The sequence below is a fragment of the Myxocyprinus asiaticus genome, chromosome 18 (assembly GCF_019703515.2).
Source record: "Myxocyprinus asiaticus isolate MX2 ecotype Aquarium Trade chromosome 18, UBuf_Myxa_2, whole genome shotgun sequence".
Lineage (NCBI taxonomy): Eukaryota > Metazoa > Chordata > Actinopteri > Cypriniformes > Catostomidae > Myxocyprinus > Myxocyprinus asiaticus.
The window spans coordinates 10,797,172-10,821,516 of NC_059361.1; the positions used below are offsets into that span (position 1 = coordinate 10,797,172).

A 24,345-nucleotide genomic window follows, 5' to 3' on the forward strand; every position below is an offset into this window, starting at 1 on the left:
GTGGAAGTAGTATTTTTAGTTTGAGATTCCTTTTTGGTAATGTGTTAAATAATCTCTTTTGACCCAGATTCAGACAAACTGCCATACTGGATAAATTAGAGCATCAATTCATTTATATTGTATAGCTGAGCCACAGAGAAAAATAATCACATTAAATACATTCTTTAACTGAAATATACATTTTCTATAGAAGTCAGTATATACTACCGTTCAGAAGTTTAGGGTCACTTACTCATTCTTTATTTATTTATTTATTTTTTTTTTTTTTTCACATTTTAGAATAATAGAAAATTCATCAAAACTATGGAATATCATAAATAGAACTATGGGAATTATTTTGTGACTAAAAAAAAAAATCCAAAATAAATCAAAACTGTGTTATATTTTAGCATCTTCAAAGTGGCCACACTTGCCTAGATTTTGCAGAAATGTGCTCTTGGTATTTTCTCAACCAGCTTCTTGAGGTATCACCCTGGGATGCTTTTTAAACAGTATTGAAGGAGTTCCCATCTATATGCTGGGCACTTATTGGCTGCTTTTTTTAATTATTCAGTCCAAGTCATCCATTTCAAAAACTTTTTTTTTTTTTTTTTAATAAAATTTTAGTTTTGTAATTCAATAAATGAATATGTTGGCACAATTATTTCAAACATTTAATCATACGCCTTCAGATCAAGAGGTTTTTAATATCACGAGAAACATTTCAGGCAAGTGACCCCAAACTATTGAATGGTAGTGTATGTATAAAAAACAAAAACAAAACAACAACAACACAAAGTGTTTTACCAGTATTTTTTATTATTCTTTTTAATCTGTCTACTTCACATAGATCAGAAAGCCACTGAATCTGAGTCTTTATTAGACAAAGTGGTTTGTAGAGTGGAAAACTGTGCACAGCACAGTTTTTCTTCCTATGTCAGTGAACACTGCAGATATCGTCATATACATACACTGCATATGGAATCAAGTACAAATCAGCCCATTTTAGAGATAAAAACAGCTCTAAAACGAAGAAAATAAAGAAAATAAACAGTTGATTTAGTGAGAGTTTGTGACATAAAAATATGTGCTTGGATACAGTTGCTATGTCCATCATGGAGTTACAGTGGAAATTATGTTGGTTTGCATTTCCATGGATACCCAAATCTGATAGCACATGGTCTAATGCTCTGAGTATGATATGAAATATAATTTAGAGCAATATCTTTCCTTTGCATTGAGCCTGGATAGTTTTTTTAATCACCATTGGTCAACATAACTTTGATTGCTAAATTGAGTATTCATCTCTCTAGTTGTGACAGCAAATTTTTCAGCTGTAAAATGCGAACTTGGTCACATCTTTGTTCAAATGCTTTAAGGAAGTTGCTGCATATGAGCAAAATAATGAGGCTGAATGTTAATTAAGTTGTGTTTTGCTCCAGTAGATTCAACAGTAAGTAAATTATCTTCTTTTGGGTTTTTTTTAGCATAAGAGAATAGGTGGTCCACAAAGGTGGGAAAAAAAGCAAAAAAACGAAAACAAAAAACAACATACAGTAATTTCACACGAGGCATTCGGACATGCACACACATACAGTACAATGAACATGATTGTGACAGCGTTTTGCTTGATCAATCACAGTAGCGTGCATCAGTTCCAAAATACCAAACCATAAGCAACCAATCCATCCCTTATCTACACACAAAGTGAAAAGTGATTAAAACCATACTGCAGAATACACACCAACAATCTATACAGATGCACTCTGATGCTAAAAAAAAAGAAAAAAAAAAGAAACTCTTAGCGCAACTAAGGCCTAGATGTCAAGCTTTTCAAATGTATTAAAATATTTTTTTAAAGAGTGAAAAAAGCAGTGAGAGAAATTGTCAAAACTGTAAATATCTCAGTTCCTCAACTGCAACAAATCTCACTTCTGGAATAAAATGCCTGCCCACAGAGCAACACTAAGACTGATTTGAAAGATTTGCACCAAAAACTCCATCATATTCCAAAGTGCTGGACTCTGGAATATGGTTCATGATTTTAGTTACATTTAAAATAAATGAAGATGCCTTTCTTGGAAAAAGACAGATCTTTCTTAGATACATTCATTAATACAACACCATCTTGTTTCTAGCTGGAGTGTTATACTGTATGTGCCAGCTGACATACAGTTGAAGTCAGAAGTTTACATACACCTTAGCCAAATACATTTAAACTCAGTTTTTCACAATTCCTGACATTTAATCGTAGAAAACATTCCATGTCTTAGGTCAGTTAGGATCACTGCTTTATTTTAAGAATGTGAAATGTGAGAATAATAGTAGAGAGAATCACATTCCCAGTGGGTCGGTAGTTTACATACACTTTGTTAGTATAGCATTGCCTTTAATTTGTTTAACTTGGGTCAAACGTTTTGGGTAGCCTTCCACAAGCTTCTCAGAATAAGGTACTGGAATTCTGGCCCATTCCTCCAGACAGAACTGGAGTAACTGAATCTGGTTTGTAGGCCTCCTTGCTCACACATACTTTCTCAGTTCTGCCCACAAATTTTCTATCAGATTGAGGTCAGGGCTTTGTGATGGCCACTCCAATAGCTTGACTTTGTTCTCCTTTAGCCATTTTGCCACAACTTTGGAGGTATGCTTGGGGTCATTGTCCATTTGGAAGACCCATTTGCGACCGAACTTTAACTTCCTGGCTGATGTCTTGAAATGTTGCTTCAATATATCCACATATATTTCTTTCCTCATGATGCCATCTCTTTTGTGAAGTGCACCAGTCCCTCCTGCAGCAAAGCATCCCCACAACATGATACTGCCACCCCCATGCTTCACGGTTGGGATGGTGTTTTTTTGGCTTGCAAGCCTCACCCTTTTTCCTCCAAACATAATGATGGTCATTATGTCCAAACAATTCAATATTTGTTTCATCAGACCAGAGGACATTTCTCCAAAAAGTAAGATCTTTGTCCCCATGTGCACTTGCAAACTGTAGTCTGGCTTTATTATGGTGGTTTTGGATCAGTGGCGTCTTCCTTGCTGAGCAGCCTTTCAGGTTATGTTGATATAGGACTCGTTTGACTGTGGATATAGATACTTGTCTACCTGTTTCCTCCATCATCTTCACAAGGTCCTTTGCTGTTGTTCTGGGATAGATTTGCACTTTTCGCACCAAACTACGTTCATCTCTACGAGACAGAATGCGTCTCCTTCCTGAGTGATATGATGGCTGTGCGGTCCCATGGTCTTTATACTTGCGTACAATTGTTTGTACAGATGATCGTGGTACCTTCAGGTGTTTAGAAATTGCTCCCAAGGATGAACCAGACTTGTGGAGGTCCACAATTTTATTTTCCTGAGGTCTTGGCGGATTTCTTTTGATTTTCCCATGATGTCAAGCAAAGAGGCACTGAGTTTGAAGGTAGGCCTTAAATACATCTACAGGTACACCTCCAATTGACTCCAATTAGCCAATTAGCCGATCAGAAGCTAATTGCCTAAAGGCATGACATCATTTTCTGGAATGTTCCAAGCTGCTTAAAGGCACATTTAACTTAGTGTATGTAAACTTCTGACCCACTAGAATTGTGATACAGTCAGTTAAAAGTGAAACAATTTGTCTGTAAACAATTGTTGGAAAAAGTACTTGTGTCATGCACAAAGCAGATGTCCTAAACAACTTGCCAAAACTATAGTTTGCTAATATGAAATCTGTGGAGTGATTAAAAAATGAGTTTTAATGACTTTAACCTAAGTGTATGTAAACTTCCGACTTCAACTGTATAGTAACAACAATGTCTGGACATAAAGTGCCACATCTCTCCATCATCATCATGAGAATTTTTTACATTGACCTAATTCTGTATAAAAGGGAACAATTTCATTTCACATATAAATAAATTCTACCTTCTATAAATACTTTATTTGGTTTAGGCTAGAGCACTAATGCTCTATAAAAAAAAAGGTGTATCACCACCTTTCATCCATAAGTTTTCTTTCATTTGACCAATTCAACAGATGACAAAAAGGGGCTTTTAGCTAAATTAAAGGTGATCAAGTGTTTTCAAACTTTTTGATGAAAAGGACCTCCTAATGACGATTTCCTTGTAATGGACCTCCTTAAAATAAAAAGGCAACTTTTTTCCCCCATGTATAAAGAGGCAATCAGTTACATAATTTTTTTTTTTTTTGTAGTTGATTGATTAACTCCCAACTTTAAGTCAAAAGAAATATCAGATTTTGTATTTCACATGCATGTTATTTGCTCTTGATTTAAAATACTGTGTAAGCTATCTCACATTTTTTATGGTGCTAAACTTTAAATGTAACTCTTTGGCTGAACTTAAAATTAACATGTAGGCTCAAATTAAGTACTTCAAGTACAGGACTCTAACTAATTAGTACAGCATATACTAGCATGCTGAATTAATGTTAATTGGAAGCATGCTTTGATTAGCATAGCATCTTAGACTTACCTGTCCTCAACCTAAGCTCAGGCTTCACTATTCACCATAATGGTAACCCCCCAACAACATAACAGAAACTCTTCTAAATAACACAAAACATTAAACAATAACAAGTCCCCCTTTGCATGTATTTTGCACAAAGACACATTAAATAACACTTAATTTTAACATTTACTCTCCCTGTAGAGTGCAATGAAAAGCATGCTGGGGAATTATAATCCCCTGCCTAGTTTCAGTTAAAAGTTCCTGTAAATTTAAAGAGACAAGTTCATTAAACTCAAAACAATGAAACAATTCAAGTTACTGAATAGGTGTAAGTTTTGAGAACTCAAAAGAAAGTTCTAAATACTCATCAGCCTTAATTTATTCAAACTAGTTTGTATGAATAAATGTTTCCCTACTCAAAGCAGTTATTAAATTTTAGGGTTTACAGTTATTTGTTGTCAAATAAATGATTGAAAAATAATTTTAATATTTTTTTTTTTATGAAAAAAAAAAAAAATCTGGATGCTAGACATATAAACCTGACAAAAGAACATTTTAATTTAAATTCAAATGTGTTTGTATAGCATTATTTTTATAATAGAAATCATAGCAACTATTCAAAGGACAGATTTCTTTTTTATTTATTTGAACAATCTGAATCTAATTTTATTTGTTATTTATGATACATTATTAATTAAAAACCAGAAGCCCTTGAGCGTGACATTATATCCTGTCCGTTGCGATGTCCGAAACAATTTCACATGCTCAAAGCCTAGTGTAACTGTGGCTTTACTGTTAAAAATAAATACATTGTTTATTATTATTTTTATCTAAAAATTTCTTCAGAACCCCTAGCACGCTTTTGCACCCTCCTGTGGCCTACAGTTTGAAAAACCCTGGTCAAGTTCATCAGATTTCAGTGAACTTCAAGAAGCTAGTACTACCATTTCCTGCAGTGCTTGCTTGTCAAGACACTCATCCCAAACAAAAACGGTGCCACAGCAGGAAAAGTGTGTGTGCACGGGTTTGGGCCGAGTCAAAACATAGTAATTTTAGATCACTCTCTGAAGCCAGGCAGAAGTGTAAAAAGACGCCCACTGGTCTGAGCTGCTGGGCAAGAAAAAGGCAGTTTGGCTTCATGTGCCGGGAGGAAGACACAAAAACATACAAAGTGGAATGATTTAAAATATCACATGAACACAGTTGTACACACTGTACATTCACCAAAATGGACCACTTGGGTATATGCTGACCACACACCCACACACACAAAAGTCACGTCTCAAACGTGCTTGTGCATGTTGAAGAAATCGCAGTTTTAATAATTATGAACTCTTCAGCCTGTCTAGAGCTTTGATAAGTTTTCTATGTACATAAATTAACAATAAATATTTGCAATGATCTCTATATTTATATATTGAAATATATATTAAATTTTGAATAAAAGTATACTTTTTGAACATATTTGTATCATTTTCTACATCTTCAAATAAATCTGGAGATATCACAGTTTAGTAATCAAACACAAACATACAATTCTTCCAACTTCCTAGCTGCAGTGTCCCTTTATACAGTTATTCACTGGCCTGTCATGGTGTAATTCCAGCATAACACAGCACGACTAAATAATGCACACTTCACAGAAATGTAAGGTTTCTGATTAGGTCAGTGGCCCTTTTGCAGAAACTGTACGGTATTTTGGCAATGCACATGAATGCGTTGAATGCTGCAGTGAATTGCAACACAAAACCTTCTAGGTCAGGATTATCAAGGAAACCAGCCCTGATACTACAGCTATAGTGAACTAGACTGTTTAATGTCTTGGAAAAAGTCTCAAATAGGAAAAGGGACATGGCAGCTTTACCTTTGCAGGTCAAACCAGGAAAACCACGCCCTACTGACTAAAATACAAAATATTTCCTCATCTGTGTCCCAATAATCCAATAAAATTAAAGCCACTTCAAAAGCAAGGAGGGCTGAGAGGATTCAAAATTAAAACAATGTGCTCTTCATTTTCAGTGCATTCCTCCTCAGTCCCATTGCATTTTCCATTCCTCTGGCCAAAGCATGCAGTGACACATCCTCTGAAAGAGATCCCGAAAGAAAACACCGGAACAGTGATGAGCCCATATTTGCGAACTCGGACTGCAACCTTCCCATGATTTCACGAGACAGATATGGCTGCATTTCCTGTCATGATCTAGGATGGGGCCAAGTGTTGACTGTCCACTAGTATCACCAGATGGTCCATCTCTTCTTCTGGTATCTCTGGTATCATTTGATTGGTATGCATAGTCATTCACACACAAATGGGCCCTTTGTTTTTTGCCTTTTGTGGTGTAGTATACACATCTGTAGACACAAACTCACATACGTGGCTCTACATTGCACAGCGTGCCCTGGTGGCCTGGAGGGTAATTGTCAGTAATATCAACTCCTCTTCTCTTCTGAGTCTGAGTTATAATCTCGCAGACCCAAGCCTTTCTGTAGGCTCAGCAAGGATTCCTTCATCTGTATGAACAACATATGACAGCAATGACATCACACTTTTGCATGACATTACGTTATATTCAAATCACTTGGTAAGAGCGTACAAAAAGACCACTTGCTGATCTCATTGTGCATACTGTATGTGTGTGTATTGTATACCTGATCCAATAACAGTACTGATGTTTTAATGATCTCTCTCCATTTCTGCAGCTCTGCATCATGGTATCGCTGCTGGGACTCTAAGAGCTGTGCCCATTCCATTTGTGTCTGTGGTAGTTTACTGCTAAAACACATATGCACAAATAAACACAAATACCCAAACAGAAACGCCACCTAGTGATCTAATGGTCTTATCAGATGAGTTTAGGAACAAGTAATTTGCCCGTCCTCACTGAAAGCATAATTGTTGCGTGACACGACACAATCACAACCAATCAGAGGAAATTTGGTGTTTAATGTACAGCTGTGTGGACTGGGATTTTGCAACAATGAGATTTAAAAATGGGTGGGGCTATCGAGCGCAACATGACAGAAGGTTAAATAAAGTGAATGACAAAATGTCCCATCACTTGTCGTGGCTAAAAGGAATATTCTTGGTTCAATACAAGTTAAGCTCACTCGACAGCATTTGTGGCATAAAGTTGATTACCACAAAAATACATTTTGACTTGGCTCTCCTTTTCTTAAAAAAAGGGGGAAAATATCTGGATTAATGTGAGGCACTTACAATGGAAGTGAATGGGACCAATTCGTAAACGTTAAAACACTCACTGTTTCAAAAGTATAGCTACATTTCATAAACAACATGAGTGTTAACTTGATTTTAGAGTGATAAAATCACTTACAGTCCTTCGTTGCCATGATGATGTAATGTCAACAAACCCTAAAACGACTAAAATGACGATAAAAAAACACACACACACACACACAAAAAACTGTCCTAGTCCCTGAAAGATATTATTGAAATAAGTGTTGTGAAATATCTCACCTGTCTCTATGACAGCACTAGGCTCTGTAAACAGCAAACAAAAATGTCTCCACGGGCCTGTCTGTCTGTCTGTCATTTTGAGCGTTTTCATAGTATTGTAGCTGCAGTGAATTATTGAGGCTTAATGCCATTTTTATGCCATGTTGCTAAGAGTTGTCAGTTGAGGGCACTATTTTTCTGCTGTTGTTTTCACAACCGTTTCTGCTGTGTTGGTCTCAATAAAGCTCATTTGGTATCTTTGGAGTGCGGGGTTTTGGAAAGAGGGGGCGTGGCTAATCCAACGACTGAGCTTTTTGAAATTCCAGAATAGCTATAATCACTTACAGCACCTTTAACACTGATTCACTATCAGCATGAAACGACGTCTTAGCGGTAGTGATGTTCATACCTGTTACCAGAGCAACCAGAAGTAGGAACGCCTGCTAGCGACCAAACAGACTACAGCAACAAAGTCACTTGCAGTATGAATAGGGGTTTAGATTTACAAGAGCCAGCTACAGTATTATCACCTACCACTTTTTCATGTCACACCAGGTTAAGATACAGTGTTAGGGGCTGTTCACACCAAACGCGTTATTGCGTCCATCTGTGCTTTTTTAAATTGTTTTTCTATGTAAACATGATCTAGATAAAAGGCTTTGACCGTTGCACGTGTCTCACTGTTCTTTCAGTGTTTTGCGCACGAACGCTGCATTTTTAAGTTGTGTCAAGTTAACCCAAAACATGTTTCGAGACACCTGCATTCTGTTCCATTCGTTGTGTGATATTTAGCTATTTCTAACATAAGAAAACATTTGTTCTGAAAGGCTCACGAATATGTGTGTGAGTATGTGTATTGTACCTTTCATGTAGGTGTAAACTCTGCCAGCTGGTGAGGCTCTGAGCAGAGTACTCCAGCATCCAGAGTTTATAGAACATCATCATATTAAGGAAAATCAGCAGCACCAGACTGCAGAGTAAACAAACATAAGAAAAACTGGGTTCAAAGGCCAAGAAAATATCTCCATGAACACTGTGGCCACATTTAGTGATAAAGAAAGCCAAATGCTAGACTTGTGATGACTAATGAAATACATGATCTTAAGTTAGATGGGGCAGTGTGCCAAATTCCTAGTGATAGTGAAAATACCTTGTGAAATACCAAGTGAGTAGTCTTGCTGCCTACCCTTACATAGGTAGCTGCCTCCTAAGACAATATTTGAAAAGCATCAAAATGGAACCTCATAAGTAACCGAACATTTCTCTCGAGTCTGTACACCTTTTCTGATGAATTTTCACTGAGCTTGTTTGTGAACCACTGAGGTACTTTATAGGTACAGTATCTTAAACATCTTAAAACATCTTAAACCTTCTCATTTGGAGTGGCTGTTTTATAAGTTTAAGATACCTATAAATTAAATAGGACTTTGAGGCCATAAAATGTTGTCTGGGTAGGCAGCTCACAAGGTATCAGAAGAGATCTTAAGGCTGAGAGAGGGGGCGTGGCAGTGAGAACAGTATGTGTCTATTGTACTAGTATAGCATACTAGGGATGAAACTTCCAGCATAGAAGAGAATGGATCTATATTTTATATCAGTAAAGGCATGTACCTTATACAGATCCTAAGGCCAGGCACAAGAAACAATACCAAAAAGAACAAAAAAAGAAAACAGTTACACTGCTAATTCATGTTTATAAAAATAACCTAAAAATAATCAGTTAAAATCAATAATAAAATATGACTTAGTACTGGTTAACAGAGTATAGAGAGAAGGACATTTTCGCTACTTACACAAAGCTGATGAAGAATAATGGTTTGGAGAGGTTGCAGAAAACCCCGCCCCCTGACATGTGCTCGGGAATGTGTCTTGTCTGAGTGGAACCTGTGAGTGGAGCAAACACAAATCAATACAGTGAAACCTTGAACTCTGGCGGTGTGGGTGTGTGATTTAAGTACAGATATCTGGGAGATTTTGTGTTTTTGGCTGTGTGCATAAAACTGACCTGCCACGTGTTTGATGCGGTGGATAACCTCCTCGTCTGTTGGCGTTGTAACAGAGCTGAGGGTCTCATCTAGAAGGGCCGTGCGGAGATGGGTGAGGGGTCTTTTTCTCCGCCTCAGGGAGGAGTTCTTCACTGCTTTAGCTTTAGGAGATGGCCTGTGGGTATCTATTATAGCGTCCTCCATCTTTGCCAACTCCAGCTCTGCCATAAAAAATCAATTATATATATATATATATATATATATATATATATATATATATATATATATATATTATTCTAAATATTTTTTAGTGGTGACAAAGGAGTTATTCTGCACAACTGCAAAATTAAACATGTAATGTGTGTGAAGCTCAAGAAGTTGTGGGTGGAGCTCAAAAAGGTTTTGGGTGGAGCTCAATAAGTTTGTGGGTGGAGTTCAAGAAGGTGTGAATCAAGATGGCGCCAGGCTATATGTTGGCGTGCCGTCGCTCCGTGTTTAGGACACTTGTTCTTTGTATGTTTGTTCTGTTTGTGTGTTTAACCATGCATTTGGACTGCTCCCCTTTGGTCTATGACCATCTCACGCTACTGAATATTCGATCATCGGCCATGGACCTCTGGAGCCGTGATTCTAGTGTGCAATGGTTTACTGAGCCGCCATGCATGTTTTTCGCTCAGATGAAGACTTGCCGTGTGCCTGGCTGCATGTGCTGGAGGAAGAAATGCCGCAGGAGATGGAGCAAACGAGCGGGTGGTTTAGTGAGATCAAAGAAAAATTTTAGGAATTTGGCCAGTGGATTAATAACAGCTGAGGAGTTGCGGATGTTTCTATGCTCTTACTTGATACCCGTCTTCCTGGTTCCATCAAAGTCATTGTCGCAGATTATTCCAATAAAGACTAAAAGTGGAGGAGTCAATCACTCAAATCAATGCTCTCTGGATCGAGGTATGCCGACAAATTCAAGTGTTGCATCTTCTAATCAGTCTTTCGAGTCAAATACAGTGCATATGGCTCTAGTAAATGCTCGATCTCTTGTCAAAAAAATGTTTATCTTGAATGAATTTTTTCTATCACATGGGACTGGATTTTCTATTTATCACTGAGACTTGGTTAAATGTTGCAGAGATAAGCCCTTTTTCTGAACTTTTGCTTCTGGGATGTGACTTTTTTAGACTTTTTGTTATAAGAGCTTTGAAGCACAATTTATCATGGTCGACTTGTCTAGGCTGGTGCTTTGCGCTCTTATATACAGGCCTCCTGAATATAATACAGATTTTTTAAATGAATTTTCTGATTTTCTATCTGTTTTTGTAACTTCTGCAGACAGAATTTTAATTCTGGGAGATAAATTCTGAAAGACAAATTACAGGTATCCTATGATATTTTGAAAGAATGTTTATTAAATTATCAAAAAGCTGTTAAGGTGGCCAGATCCTCATATTTCTCTGGAATTATTTCACAAAATAGCAATAATCCGAGAATCTTGTTTTCTGCTATAAATAAGGTGCTTAATCCGGTTATCACTATCTTCTTAGATCCTTCTACAGATTTGTGCTTAAGTTTTTTTAAGATTGTTCTACTGATAAAGTTCTCATAAAATCTACCATCTCACCATCAGGGAGTGCTGTAGTTGAATTTAAAACCACTTCACATTGTTTTAGTTGCTTTGAGCCAGTGTCTCTGGTACATTTAAAAGACATTATTTTACACTTGAAAAAGACAGTTTCTCCTGAAGATGTTCTCCCGTTGCAACTTGTTAAAGAGGTTGTGGACACTATTTGTCCTAGTATTTTATCTAAATAGCAGTCTAGCATATGGCGTTATTCCAGTAGTTTTTAAACATGCAGTTGTTGAGCCTGTTTTAAAAAAACCTAGTATTTCAAAATTACCTTTTATAAATAAAATCTTAGAGAAGGTAGTTTACATTCAGCCAGTTTCTTTTTTGACAGAAAATAATTTTTTTGATTAATTTCAGTCTGGTTTCAGGGCTAAACACAGTACAGAGACGGCTCATTTAAGAGTTACGAATGATATCTTGTTAAGTACTGATTCAGAAAAATGTGTGGCACTAATGTTATTGGATTTGAGTTCAGCCATTGACACTATAGACCATACTATTTTGATAAAACGTCTTAGGGATTATGTAGGCATTAAGGGCTTGGCCCTTAAGTGGTTTTCTTCATACTTGCAGGATAGAACTTTTTCAGTCAGGATTGGGAAATGTTCTTCATCATCTGTCACTATTTCTTGTGGGGTTCCACAAGGTTCAGTCCTTGGTCTGGTTTTATTTTCATTATATATGTTGCCTCTGGGGTTAATAAAAAAAATAAATAAATGGAATGTTATCATTTTTATGCTGATGACCTACAACTGTACCTACCCTTAAATCATGATGATTATTCTTCTATTACACTTTTTATAATTGTTTGGTTGAGGTCAAATGTTAGTTGGTGAATAACTTTCTCCAATTAAATGAGGATAAGACAGAATTTACTGTTTTTGGTCAGAATCAATGTGATAAGTATACGATTTATTGTTTATTTGCTTGTGCAGAATGCCGCAGCGAGGCTTTTAACTTATACCAGGAAGAGGGACCATATAACACCTGTTTTGGAAGCTCTTCACTGGCTTCCGGTGAAGTTTAGGATCCAATATAAGGGGTTAATATTTGTTTTTAAAGCCCTACATGGATTGGCGCCACTGTATATCAGAGACTTGATCATCCCTCATCAATCCCAAAGATTCTTGCGCTCTACTGACCAGTTGTGTTTTACAGTTCTGCGGTCCCGCTTGAAGTGCAAAGGCGACTGTGCTTTTTCAGTGGCAGCCCCTAGACTATGGAATGATTTGCCCGTCTATAAAATCAGCATCATGTATTGATGCTTTCAAAACTGGCCTAAAGACTTATTTATTTACTTTGGCCTTTGAATAAGTTTTAACTTTGTGAGTGGTATTTATTATGGTGTATGAGGCAAATTTGTATCTTTGCACAGTTTTTATTTGTATGTCTTTGTATAAGTATTTTAGTTGTTATGCTATGTGTTTTGTTTGATGTTGAAATGGGAATATCTGTACAGCACTTTGGTCCATTCTTGTGGTTTTGAAAGTGCTCTTATAAATAAAAGTTGAGTTGAGTTGAAGGTTGTGGGTGGAGCTAAAGACTGTTATGTGAGGAGTTTAGAAATGTTGAAGCTCAAGAAGATTATGGGTGGAGCATAATAAGGTTGTGGGAGGAGTTAAATAAGGTTGTGGGTGGTGTTCAAGACTGTTGTGTGAGGAGTTCAGGAATGTTGAAGCTCAAGAAGGTTGTGGGTGGAGCTCAAGAAGGTTGTGGGTGGAGTTCAGGAATGTTGAAGCTCAAGAAGGTTGTGGGTGGAGCTCAAGAAGGTTGTGGGTGGAGTTCAAGAATGTTGAAGCTCAAGAAGGTTGTGGGTGAAGCATAATAAGGTTGTGGATGGAGTTCAAGAAGGTTGTGGGTGGAGCTCAATAAGGTTGTGGGAGGAGTTCAAGAAGGTTGTGGGTGGTGCTCAAGACTGTTGTGTGAGGAGTTCAGGAATGTTTAAGCTCAAGAATGTTGTGGGTGGAGTTCAAGAAGGTTGTGGGAGGAGCTCAAGACTATTGTATGAAGAGGTCAGGAATGTTGGAGCTCAAAAAGGTTGTAGGTGGAGCTCAAGACTGTTGTGGGTGGAGCTCAAGACTGTTGTGTTCATGAATGTTAAAGCTTAAGAAGGTTGTGGATGTAGTTCAAGAATGAAATGGGTGAAGCCAAGAAAGTTGAAGCTCAATGAGGTTATGGGTGGAGCTCAATGTGGTTGTGGGTGGAGTTCAAGAAGGTTGTGGGTGAAGCTCAATAAGATTGTGGGTGGATCTCAGGACAGTTGTGGGCAGAGATAAAAATGTTGAAGCTCAAAAAGTTTGTGAGTGGGGCACAAGAAGGCTGTGAGTGGAGCTTAATGAGGTTGTGGGTGGAGTTCAAGAAGGTTGTGGGTGAGGCTCAAAAAAGTTGTGGGTGGACCTCAAGACAATTGTGGGTGGAGTTTAAGACAGTTGTGGGCTGAGATCAAGTAAGTTGCGGGTAGAGTTTAAGACTGTGGGACAAGCTCAGAAGATGGTGCTCAAGAAGGTTCAGGCGATGTCTTACCGAGGCTTTTAAAGTTCTCGTCTAGTCCACTCCAGAAGTTCTTTTCAATGAAGCCCTTCACCAACCCCCATGGCTGTTTCTTGTACCTCAGCTCTGTTGAAATTCTAAAGGACAGATAAATCAAATCATATTCAGTACTCCTGTTTTTCTATTTTAAAAATGTATGTACCTCAGTGCCAAAGCCATTATTGTCCTGTTCTTCAGTACCTCAGCCGACACTTGTTCTTGGCCACACGTGTAAGCATGTAGCGATTTAGGGTGTAGAAGTAGTCATGATATGGTACATCATGAGTAATGACCTCTGCGTCAATGATGTAGCACTCGCTCTCCTGGCTGGCCTTATATAGGGTCTAATTCAGTAAGAAATTGCATTTTGAACATACACATTATTAAAAAAATAATATACGGTATATTATAGTAGAGAATCCTGAATGATATCTTATGCTAATTGAAGAATAACCTACAGTGTGGTTATGTGACTACAGTATTTGAACTCTAGGATAGTTTCATATCTCACCTGAGTCTCAGTAACAGTAGCCGTTTTGGGGGCCAGTGGGTTGGTCAGGGAGATAGTGTACATGATCTCCCTCGTTTGGTTTCCAGCATCCTCCTTCTTCCAGGGGTGATACACCACATCTGTAGATAAATGTTTGAGTATTGAATGCAGAACCAAAGCAAGTGAGTGGATGTATTGCAATCAGAAAACTAAAACGAATAAACGAAACACATTTGAAATTCTATAAACACATTTACAGCTGTTTTATCCACACAAATACTATATTATAAAATGTTTAGTTCTGACTCTTAAATCTAATTGGATGAGCATTTTCAATGTTGCTGTACAACAACATTAAAAGTATATTAATATATATATATATATATAAACATATTATGTATACACAAATTACAAATCTAATGCATTGCATTATCTAACATTTTTTTATGTTTTTTGTGTAATTCTCTCTAACCGGTGAATCTCCTCTGCTCCATAAAGTCTGTCATGAACTGGGACTCAGTGAAGAGAATGGCATACAGCTTGTCAACACTGAATTTATACACCTCGTTAATGTACTGACGACCGTTCAGATCCTCATGAAATGCTTGCACTTCAACAACTGAAAATACACAAAAACATACAAGATGAACTTTACAGGAATACTCAAATATTAGCTTCAAATTATGTAAGTTTTACATTGTCCTCAATTCATATGTGCATATATTATATTTGTTTTTAAAAATGTAAAAACCTGCACTTTATATTGTAATGTTTACATTTTAAACGTTTTTTTATTTTTATTTTGTTATAGACTTTAATTTGCACATTGTTTAATAGGAGGCTTTGGGCAACATATGGAATAATAAGCTGCTAAGTGCTTTTTCAATAAAATTCAGGAAAATTCAATTTGGCTTTTTTAATCTACGTAATTATTCAAAGAAAATGGAAAGATTAATTTATAATAGTTGCAGTCCTAATATTTATGAATTAAGCTCTTGACTGCATGTGTACTGTATCTGAGAATGCAAACCTTCATCATGTGTTTCTGAGGAATCACTGAGGTCAGTGGGTATATCCTCATTGTCATTGAAGTCGAGGGCAGGTGAGGGCAAATGACCCAGAGGGCTGACTGGTTCGCAGTTCCCCTCCTCAGCCAGCAGAGGGAGTGGCAGCAGATCGCCATCAGGAAGGCAGTCTGTATATTCCTCAGCAGAAATGTCAAACTGAACGCAGTACAGGGCACAACTTTAAATGCTGTTTCTCAAAAATAGTATACACTGCATGGCCAAAAGTTTGTGAATACCTGCTTTTAATTAACAGGTTTGTCTATGCCCCTTAATTCCAGTGAACAGAAATCTTAATTCTACGGCATACAGTGACATTCTAGAGAAGTATATTCTTCCTACTTCGTGGCATCAGGATGGCGCTTTTCTGTTTGGAGTCTTGTTTGGAAGAACTTGAGCAGCCTGCACAAAGCCCACATCCTAAACCCTACTCAACCCCATTAAGGTGTATTGTAACGCTGACTGTGAGCCAGGCCATGTTCCAACATTTAGCAGAAAGCCTTTCCAGAGGAGTGGAACCAATGTTTTTGCAAGCACATATGGGTATGGTGTTTGGGTGACCACATACCTTTGGCCATATTGTATATGTAAAGTGTGTATCTCAGAGTGTACTTGTGTCTGAGCATATATACTCACAGACAATGGTGTATCAGTGCTGCTGGGAGGAGTAGTGGAGGTGATGGTAGAGTGGGTGATGGATCTCTTGTGTGCTGAAGGAGAACTGTTGTCTGGTTTGTTCTCACCACTGCTCTTAGATGAGTTATCATTACTGACCTCATTCTCTTCTGCTGGGATCTCCTCACAGTACCTGAACCACACACATAAACAAGCATACACAGAGAGAATGTCTAAGATGCTACCATTTACTGTATATGTTTGATTAAGTATATATGTGAGTAACATTACTGCAAACAAGGTGCAATATGCCAACTAGATTTTTATATTTTCTGAGTGAAATGTGAGTGCCAGTAAAAAACTACACCACATTGCTAGGATGTTGTGGGTGGTTTCCACGGTTGCGGTTTGCTAATGTGTTCTAAGCCATTGCTAGGTGGTTCTATCCACAAATCTTTACGATATTGTGGTTCCTAGATATGGCTCACGTTTGTTTTCACCCATTTTATCGTCCGCAAGGCAAAACTTGTAAGTGTGTTCCATTAGGAAGGTAATAGCACACATCTCCTCAACAAGCCACGCAATTTGAGGCATCATGTCCGAGGTGAGTTACACACTGAAGTTTATTACATTAGTTTGAGAATTTAAAAACCTTCAAGCCTAATTATGAGCAATAGTAATAATAGTAACAGATTTCCTGATTAGATTCCATTCCGATTCACAAGCTCTTAATTCGATTAGATTCCGATTTCGACATGGATTCATATGGGTATATTTCAGTTATAATGTCCCTTCTGCTTACATATAAAGGAAATTATCTCCCAGCTAATGTGGTTAATTATACAGGGGACCTTGATACATTACAAAAAAAAATATTTTATTAACTTTTCATCATTTTGGTCACATCTTAGCTTTTTTAAAATATAAAAAAAAAACATGTATTCAATCAATAAATATGATCATATTATACTGCATATATAATTTTTTTGTTACATGTTTATTTGCATAATTTGTACTATTCACAAGTATATACATTGATTTGTTTAATATGCCCTAAAAACCGGCACTGTCTCTTTAAGAACGTCTATAAATGAGCGCATGTTAATGAAACTCGAATGGCTTTCTCATCCCTGCTATGCGTGATTAGCATTACGTTTTTATTTTTTGTTGTTTTTTTGTTGAATCAACAACTGACTATAGCGAACAAAAAGTTTTAATAGAGACATTATTTATTGACAAATGGGCCGAGTAAATCTCGACTTTAGAAACATAGAAATAGTCAAACCAAACTTTTACTCTCAACACGCAGTGAAAGGATCTCGCTGCTGACTACACCACTATACTACACAATTACTGGAGGGGGAAATCTAAACATTTACCAGCCAGTTGCTAAATATATACATTTTAGTCGCATAGGGTGAAATTTGGTTGCAAATGCGAGTGATTTCCTGTCAGGGTTGCTGCATAGAATAAACGATCGATCTTGGGATTTAGGAATCGATATCAAGATCGTTCAAATGAAGATCACGATGCAATGGAAAATTAATATTTTACCCACCCCTAGTAATAATGATGAGCACCACTAATGAGTGCATGCACGCATGTGTGGCCACTTTAACTCACCCCATGGTGTTGAAATCATCATCAGGGGGCACATAGTCTTCGTCGTCACTGGTCAGACCCAGCTCATTGCCATAACACTGATGTACAAAGTGCCAGAGCTCTTTAGGGCAGAGGGGCTGCAGACAGATAGAACAGACCATTTAGGAGAAGGTGCCTATTTGAAATAACTCAGATCTACCATAATATAGCTTATTAAACAGGTGATTCTCACGAAACATGTTTTGCGTCGTGATATTATTTTCAGGACACTTAAGCAGTGTTTTAACCCCTCATAAGGCTAGCATAACTTTGGGGGTCCCCTGCTGTCTCTTTGAAACTAGAGTACTAGAAACATAAATATCGATTTTTTTTCAAATTATTGTCCTAGTTTTCCTAAGTAATTGGAATTTTTCCATCTTTAAATTCTAAACATGTTCAAGTGCACCATGTGCAGCTTTCTGAAGAAATTTACAGGAGGCATCTGACAGTGGCAGAGTGGATCCTCATTTTCACCTCACAATAATGGTTAGATATAATTATTCTTTGATTTACGATTGCTGATAAACCTAATAATAACCTAATTAATATATATATTTTTTTATCTTAGAATGATACAGTTGCTAGGTTAATATGCACCCAGTTAAAATGTATAGTATGTAGAATTGGCAGTATTGATCTAAGCTCACAGTCAAACAGTTGTAAAGTTATTGCAGTGATGTTATGTGGAGAGATATCTTTCTCCATCTATTATGCTGTAGTCATGACGAGCGGGCCCTCGCACAATATCTTGAAATACGGAAGCCATAAATGATAGCGATAACAAATAAAACAGTACTTTATACAATCTTATAATTAAAAAAAATGGAACCATATTACTACCATATACTATGCATCTCATCCACAGTAACCACTATTAAAAATTCGAAACATTTTTTAGTCTATTATTAAGCCTAACATTTTTGCTACTAAGCTGTAGGGATTCTTGGGAAATCTTACATACAGTTGTGCGCCTGACGTAAATATTCAGATCAAGTCATTTTTATTTGTATAGTGCTTTTCACAACACACATCATTTCAACAGAAAATTATACTACAACAGAAAATTATGCTGTAATGTCTTAAAGTCCTCATTGTGTGGTTTAAATTAATAATGCGATTGAGTTAAAATGGGACAAAATGCAACTTTTTCTGCAGCCCCAAACTCTTTTCTTCCTATCATTTCATTTCAGTTAAACTATAACAGTGAAGCACTGGGCATTGGACAGACATTTAACGTGTACTATTTCCATTGCTTTCAATGACTATTATCAGTCATGAACACAGTCAGTTTTTATTTTATTTTGTTAAAATCAGCGTAAATGAAAAGCAGTACCAAGGGAGTACTACTATGATATATAATAAATATTTCATAATTTAAATAATACATGGTTTCTTTTTCAAATTGCGGCAGGATATTATAATGACCATCTTTTTTGCATTTTTGCATCAGATATATTTAACTACATTTTAATTTGAAGCTTCATAAGATTTAAAATGTATTATACAATTTATGAGATGCAATAGCAATTTATAACTTGCTGCAATAGATCTTAAAGACACACAAACTCCTTTCGAGACAGGAAGTTGCCATGTGCGGCTGTGCATATGGTTCATATTCTCACCTTTTCCAACAGTGCATTCTGCCAAAGTCTGAACATCATCATGTAGGTCCTGTCCCTCGCACCAAATGATGTTAAAAAGTGCTGAAAGGAAGAGAAAAGCACAGAGAAACATGGATTAAATGATGAAAGTGAACCTGTGTTAATGCGTTTTTGGACACTTTGGTAACTGAGTATGTCTTGGTGGAGAGCTCTCACCTTATCAGTGTCTGTGCACAACTGGATGGCATTGGGAATTAGACGTGCTGTCTTTTCTTTCGTCATGGAGCAGATATCTTTCAGCCGCACTGTAAGCTGAACACACATGCACCAGATTAACAAAACACACTAAAAGAGGCAGTGCAGAATTTCTGTGCTACTAACAGCACCAAATGGAAATGCAAACTGTTTGTTTGAGCAGCCTGACATAGCACTGGCTGAACCAATGGCATGAGTTTAGGGCGGGACTATCTTTTTGCTGATCAAAGGAATGTTTGAAACTTGTTTGAAAATAATTTTTGCAATACTGTTTAATGCCAGTAGTGAAATTACAAACTGTAGCTTTAACTCTTAGTGTCAAAAAAGTGTAGATCCGTCAACAGCAACAGCAGATAAAACTGATAAAACAAACCAGCGTCTCCCAGCGAAAGATGTTGCTGTAAAAACAGATCCAGTTTTCGGAGAGGTAGAGGCGCCCCTGCAGGAGAATATCCCGCTGCAGAGCACATGAGTAGTCTGCCAATAAAAAGACAAGGTCAAAGTTCAAAATAAGTCTCTAATGTTCATTTTTAATGTTTACTTTATTTACATGGCACAACATAAAGCGAAGTGTAGTCGTGACTTGCTGCATTAATATAGAATTCAGTTGATGTGCGGCCATAGGCCATAGAGTATATCAGCAATTTACATCAACATTGAATGTGGCTCATCCAGTCAGAATTTAGAATCTGTTTTATAATATTAGTTTTACTGTTTTTATTATTTTATTACTTTAATGTTACATAATGTGAATGTGTTTTTGCACTAATGCTAGACTTATTCCTTATGAATAGTTACATCTTTCGGTTTTGCGTCCATCAAGTTACAAATAAAAACAAAGAATATTCAAATGTTAAAAATACTCATAAACTTCATTTTGAAGTATTTAATTCACAGGATTACCCAGAAATAGGCATTACCACATGATAATTAACATATAAATAATTTTCCATGGAATTTCAAGCAAAAATAATTATACTGTTATATATTGTTAACGTGTTACCGAAATTCTTTAAATGTGGCCATATTTTATGATATATGATACAGTATGTATAGTCATCAACCTACATTTTTTAAGTTTATTGTGATGTAAATTTCAACTTACCGTATAGAGGCCCACCCCTCCCTTCAAAGTCTGTCTTGCTATGTAAATCACTATTTGATGCAAAAATTATTTAATTGCCAGTGAGTTACTCTATCCATTTGTACGGTTACACTATACTTAGTGAGGGCTCTTACCCACAATAAGACGTTCTGTGTCTGGCAACTGCTTGAACAGCTTCCTGAAATCCTCATTGCGTTGCTTATATGTGGGACTGAGGACCTACAAAACAAATAAACCAATAGAATTAGGGCACACAAGCATACTCACACATCCATACTCAGAAAAGCACAACGGTACACCCATTTCCACTATTTCAAACAGCAATTAATAAGTCAGATGCTGGTTTAGTTCTGTCATGCAGCAGCATGGGAGGAACCACAATAAACCCATTCCTACAGTGGCACAACGGAAGCCGGTCGAGTGTAAAAGATGACTTCACACTGTTCAGCATTCAAAGATGCACTACACGCCTGCTAATGAGCAAACACAAACCTCATATTAGCAGCAAAGTGCAAACAACGTATTAAAAGACAAATACTCAAAAAAGAGAATATTTAAAATTTTGGTTACGTGTCTTGAGGTCAACTGTGTGAAATGGTAATTCCTTTTTACACAATAGAGAACCAGATACACTGTTGACTCCTGTTGCCAAAAACTTTGATTTTGATGCAATATCTAGAAAACACTGTTAAGAATAAAGATAAAATGAAGTAAATATATATTTTAAAATAAGCCGAATTCTTTTAGTAAAAAATTTAAAATAACATTTTTAACATTATTGTGTCAGTGATGTCTAATGACAAAATGTGTGGGGGACATGCGAGATGAAACATTAACACATCTAGTGGTTGACTGATATGAGTTTTGATATGAGTTGACAGATGCTGATATCAGTATCTAGAGAGCAGTGTGGCTTATGTATATTTTACAATTTAATGGCAACAAATGAGATGGACACAAAATTGCTGAAATAAACACTTATTTAAAAAAAAACAAATTATCCGTCATTATCCATTGACAAGGCAGCAGATTTTGGAACTGTCACAAGGGGAACTATAATTATAATTAATTCATTATCACACATTTGCACATATACAGTGAAATTCTTTTTTTCACATATCCAAGCTAAGCTGAGAGTGCAGGGTCAGCCATGATACAGCACCCCTGGAGCAGATAGGGTCAAGGGCCTTGCTCAAGGGCCCAACAGTGGCATCTTGGCAGTACTGAGGCTTGAACCCCTGACCTTCTGATCAGTAACCCAGAGCCTTAACCACTGAGCCACCACTGCCATAGTAATTTTATTTATTTATCACCACTTGGAGCGGTTCGAGCAGGACTGGTTACAGTGGTGCTGTGACCCAGATAGGAGTGAGGTTTAGGGATTGAGTGTAATGGTAGCCAGCTGGTAGATAGCTGTGCAGTGTGTAAACCTCACTCCTCTGGCCTCAAGAGATGCACTAGCGACTGATGCTAGAAGCTGTAGCCTTTAGCCGCCTCATTAACGCGCCTACCTCCCATGCCGGTTGACACCGGTTCGAATCTCACTCGGAGTGGGTCAAGAAGGACTAGTTACATTTGCGCACGGTTTTTGCCACCACTTCCATGTGTGACGTAAGCAATGACATTGGCAAAGGATCGGTCTTTTGGATACAGCTTTACATTGATATGGTTAGTGTAAGGGAGTCACACAGTATGAGGGAAGGAGGACACTTGGACAGGATGTGTCAGGTCTCAGGTGAGCTTTTAATCACAAACTTCGGGGTAACACAGTCACAACTGGCACAGTAACTTCTTCGGCTTCACAAACTCTTTAGCATCACAGGCTCCTAGTCACAGCCTCTTAATCATCACAAAGTCCTTATCACAACTCTTTAGCGTCACAAACTCAGTAGCTTCACCGTGAGACTCTCATGCCAGAATCTCTCTCTCTCTCTGCTGGTGGGGTGACCGCTTATATGCCACTCTCCCCATGCTCGCTGGAATTAGAGACAGGTGTTAGACATAATCTAGCTCAGGTGTAAGCGCACTTACCACTTTCTCTCTTTCCGGACGGACGCTTGACCAAGCCCCCGCTGCCACAGTTAGTAAGTAATTTTTGTCACACTAAAAATCATTAAAATTTATAATATTCACGTCTTGTGACTAAACTGTTGAAACCATGTTTATTTGAATGTTTATGCACTGGACCCCTTCACCTCCATTGTAAGTGCCTTACTATAACTGCGTTTGTTGATTCTTTTATTTTTTTGTAAATGGAGGAGTCAAAAATATTTTTTGTGGTAAACAACACTGCGTCACGAATGCTGTCGATTAAGCTGATTTTGTATTAAACCTGGAACATTTTAAGTGTGGTTCTCATCCATGACACTAAGAAAACAGCGAGACGCGGTGCAAAAGTCAAAGACTGTGTAGTGCATGTTTACCTAGAAAAACAATTACAAATAAGCACAGATGAACGCAAACAAGCATTGAGTATGACCGGTCCGTAACCCTTTTGTTAATCGCCTATACAGACACAGTTGTCAGCCGATGGTGATAATTTCTAAATTTACCGAACTGGCCTGACCGCCATATATCAGTCTATCACTAAACATGACTGTTTTGTATTTATTTTAAACCTGTTTTATTATAAGATATATATATATATATATATATATATATATATATATATATATATATATATATATATATATATATATATATATATATATTTATCATCAACAAAGTGTACACTAAACTAATCTTACTTCTCCAGGATATATCGTAATTCATAGATCTATAAGACTCAACAATCCTATGCATTAAACTATTCTCTTTATGAAAAACTCACAGCAGGTATTTCCTCATCCTGGTACGGGTTTTCCCTTGAACCCCAGGGCAAGTTCTGGTTCCAGTCTGAACCCTGAATCAACCACCCAGCCAAAGCCTCCTCCAGCTCCATTAGGGTCTCCCAGTCCTCCTGAGAGCCAAAGGAAGAATCCATGTTTCCAAACCTTTCCTTTTTTTTTTTTTTTGCCAGTATCTGGATCAAAGATCAATCAGTTCATCAATGACTCTCAACTAAGACTGTGAGATTCTTTCTGATGTGATTCCTCCAGCTTCAATATAGAGTGTGTTTGCCAGGTTTTAAATTTGTATGGGTCTGTAGATAAGTATCCCAGATGCAGACCCTCCTTGGTTCAGCGTATCTGTAGGCTAAGGGTGTAACCTCTATCTGTGTATAAATGTTGAGCTCTTCTGACTAGCACCACATGATTCCAGTGTGCAAAAACACACTCACATGCAAATGTCCTTTAGTAACCTCGGCAGACAGAACCTTTATTATGCTGGTGTTTGTTCCAGTTTGCTGTAGTTTGTACTGGGAAGCGTCTGGGCGTGTTTGTGAAATTTTCGGTCTTAATTCTTCATCCAATGTAGTCAGAACATTCAGTTACTTCCGCAAGCAATCATTAGTTGTTACCACAGTAAACGATGGCCACTATTTTTTCTTCATTGCTAGTTGGTCGATGGCTTTCAAGTTTGAGCATGAAAGTCCGCCAAGATGTGATTTGG

General features: G+C 37.3%; 1 protein-coding gene across 2 annotated transcripts in view; it reads right to left on the reverse strand.

Annotated features, from left to right (window-relative positions):
• Positions 1 to 778: 778 nt before the first annotated feature.
• Positions 779 to 24,345, reverse strand: part of LOC127456175 (protein Aster-B-like) — a 220,443-nt gene continuing 196,876 nt past the window's right edge. The window contains exons 7-22 of one of the 2 annotated variants that reach the window (XM_051724526.1): positions 20,928 to 21,012; positions 20,062 to 20,165; positions 19,650 to 19,745; positions 19,455 to 19,535; positions 17,815 to 17,930; positions 16,213 to 16,384; positions 15,543 to 15,735; positions 14,985 to 15,131; positions 14,534 to 14,652; positions 14,224 to 14,366; positions 14,017 to 14,120; positions 9,896 to 10,096; positions 9,684 to 9,774; positions 8,753 to 8,860; positions 7,083 to 7,203; positions 779 to 6,944 (exon numbers count right to left, since the gene is read on the reverse strand). In XM_051724526.1, the coding sequence (XP_051580486.1) occupies positions 6,864 to 6,944; positions 7,083 to 7,203; positions 8,753 to 8,860; positions 9,684 to 9,774; positions 9,896 to 10,096; positions 14,017 to 14,120; positions 14,224 to 14,366; positions 14,534 to 14,652; positions 14,985 to 15,131; positions 15,543 to 15,735; positions 16,213 to 16,384; positions 17,815 to 17,930; positions 19,455 to 19,535; positions 19,650 to 19,745; positions 20,062 to 20,165; positions 20,928 to 21,012 (1,962 nt within the window). In that variant the 3' untranslated portion in view covers positions 779 to 6,863. Of the gene's footprint in view, positions 6,945 to 7,082; positions 7,207 to 8,752; positions 8,861 to 9,683; positions 9,775 to 9,895; positions 10,097 to 14,016; positions 14,121 to 14,223; positions 14,367 to 14,533; positions 14,653 to 14,984; positions 15,132 to 15,542; positions 15,736 to 16,212; positions 16,385 to 17,814; positions 17,931 to 19,454; positions 19,536 to 19,649; positions 19,746 to 20,061; positions 20,166 to 20,927; positions 21,013 to 24,345 lie in introns of both variants that reach the window. The other variant, XM_051724525.1, reaches the window with a different exon arrangement.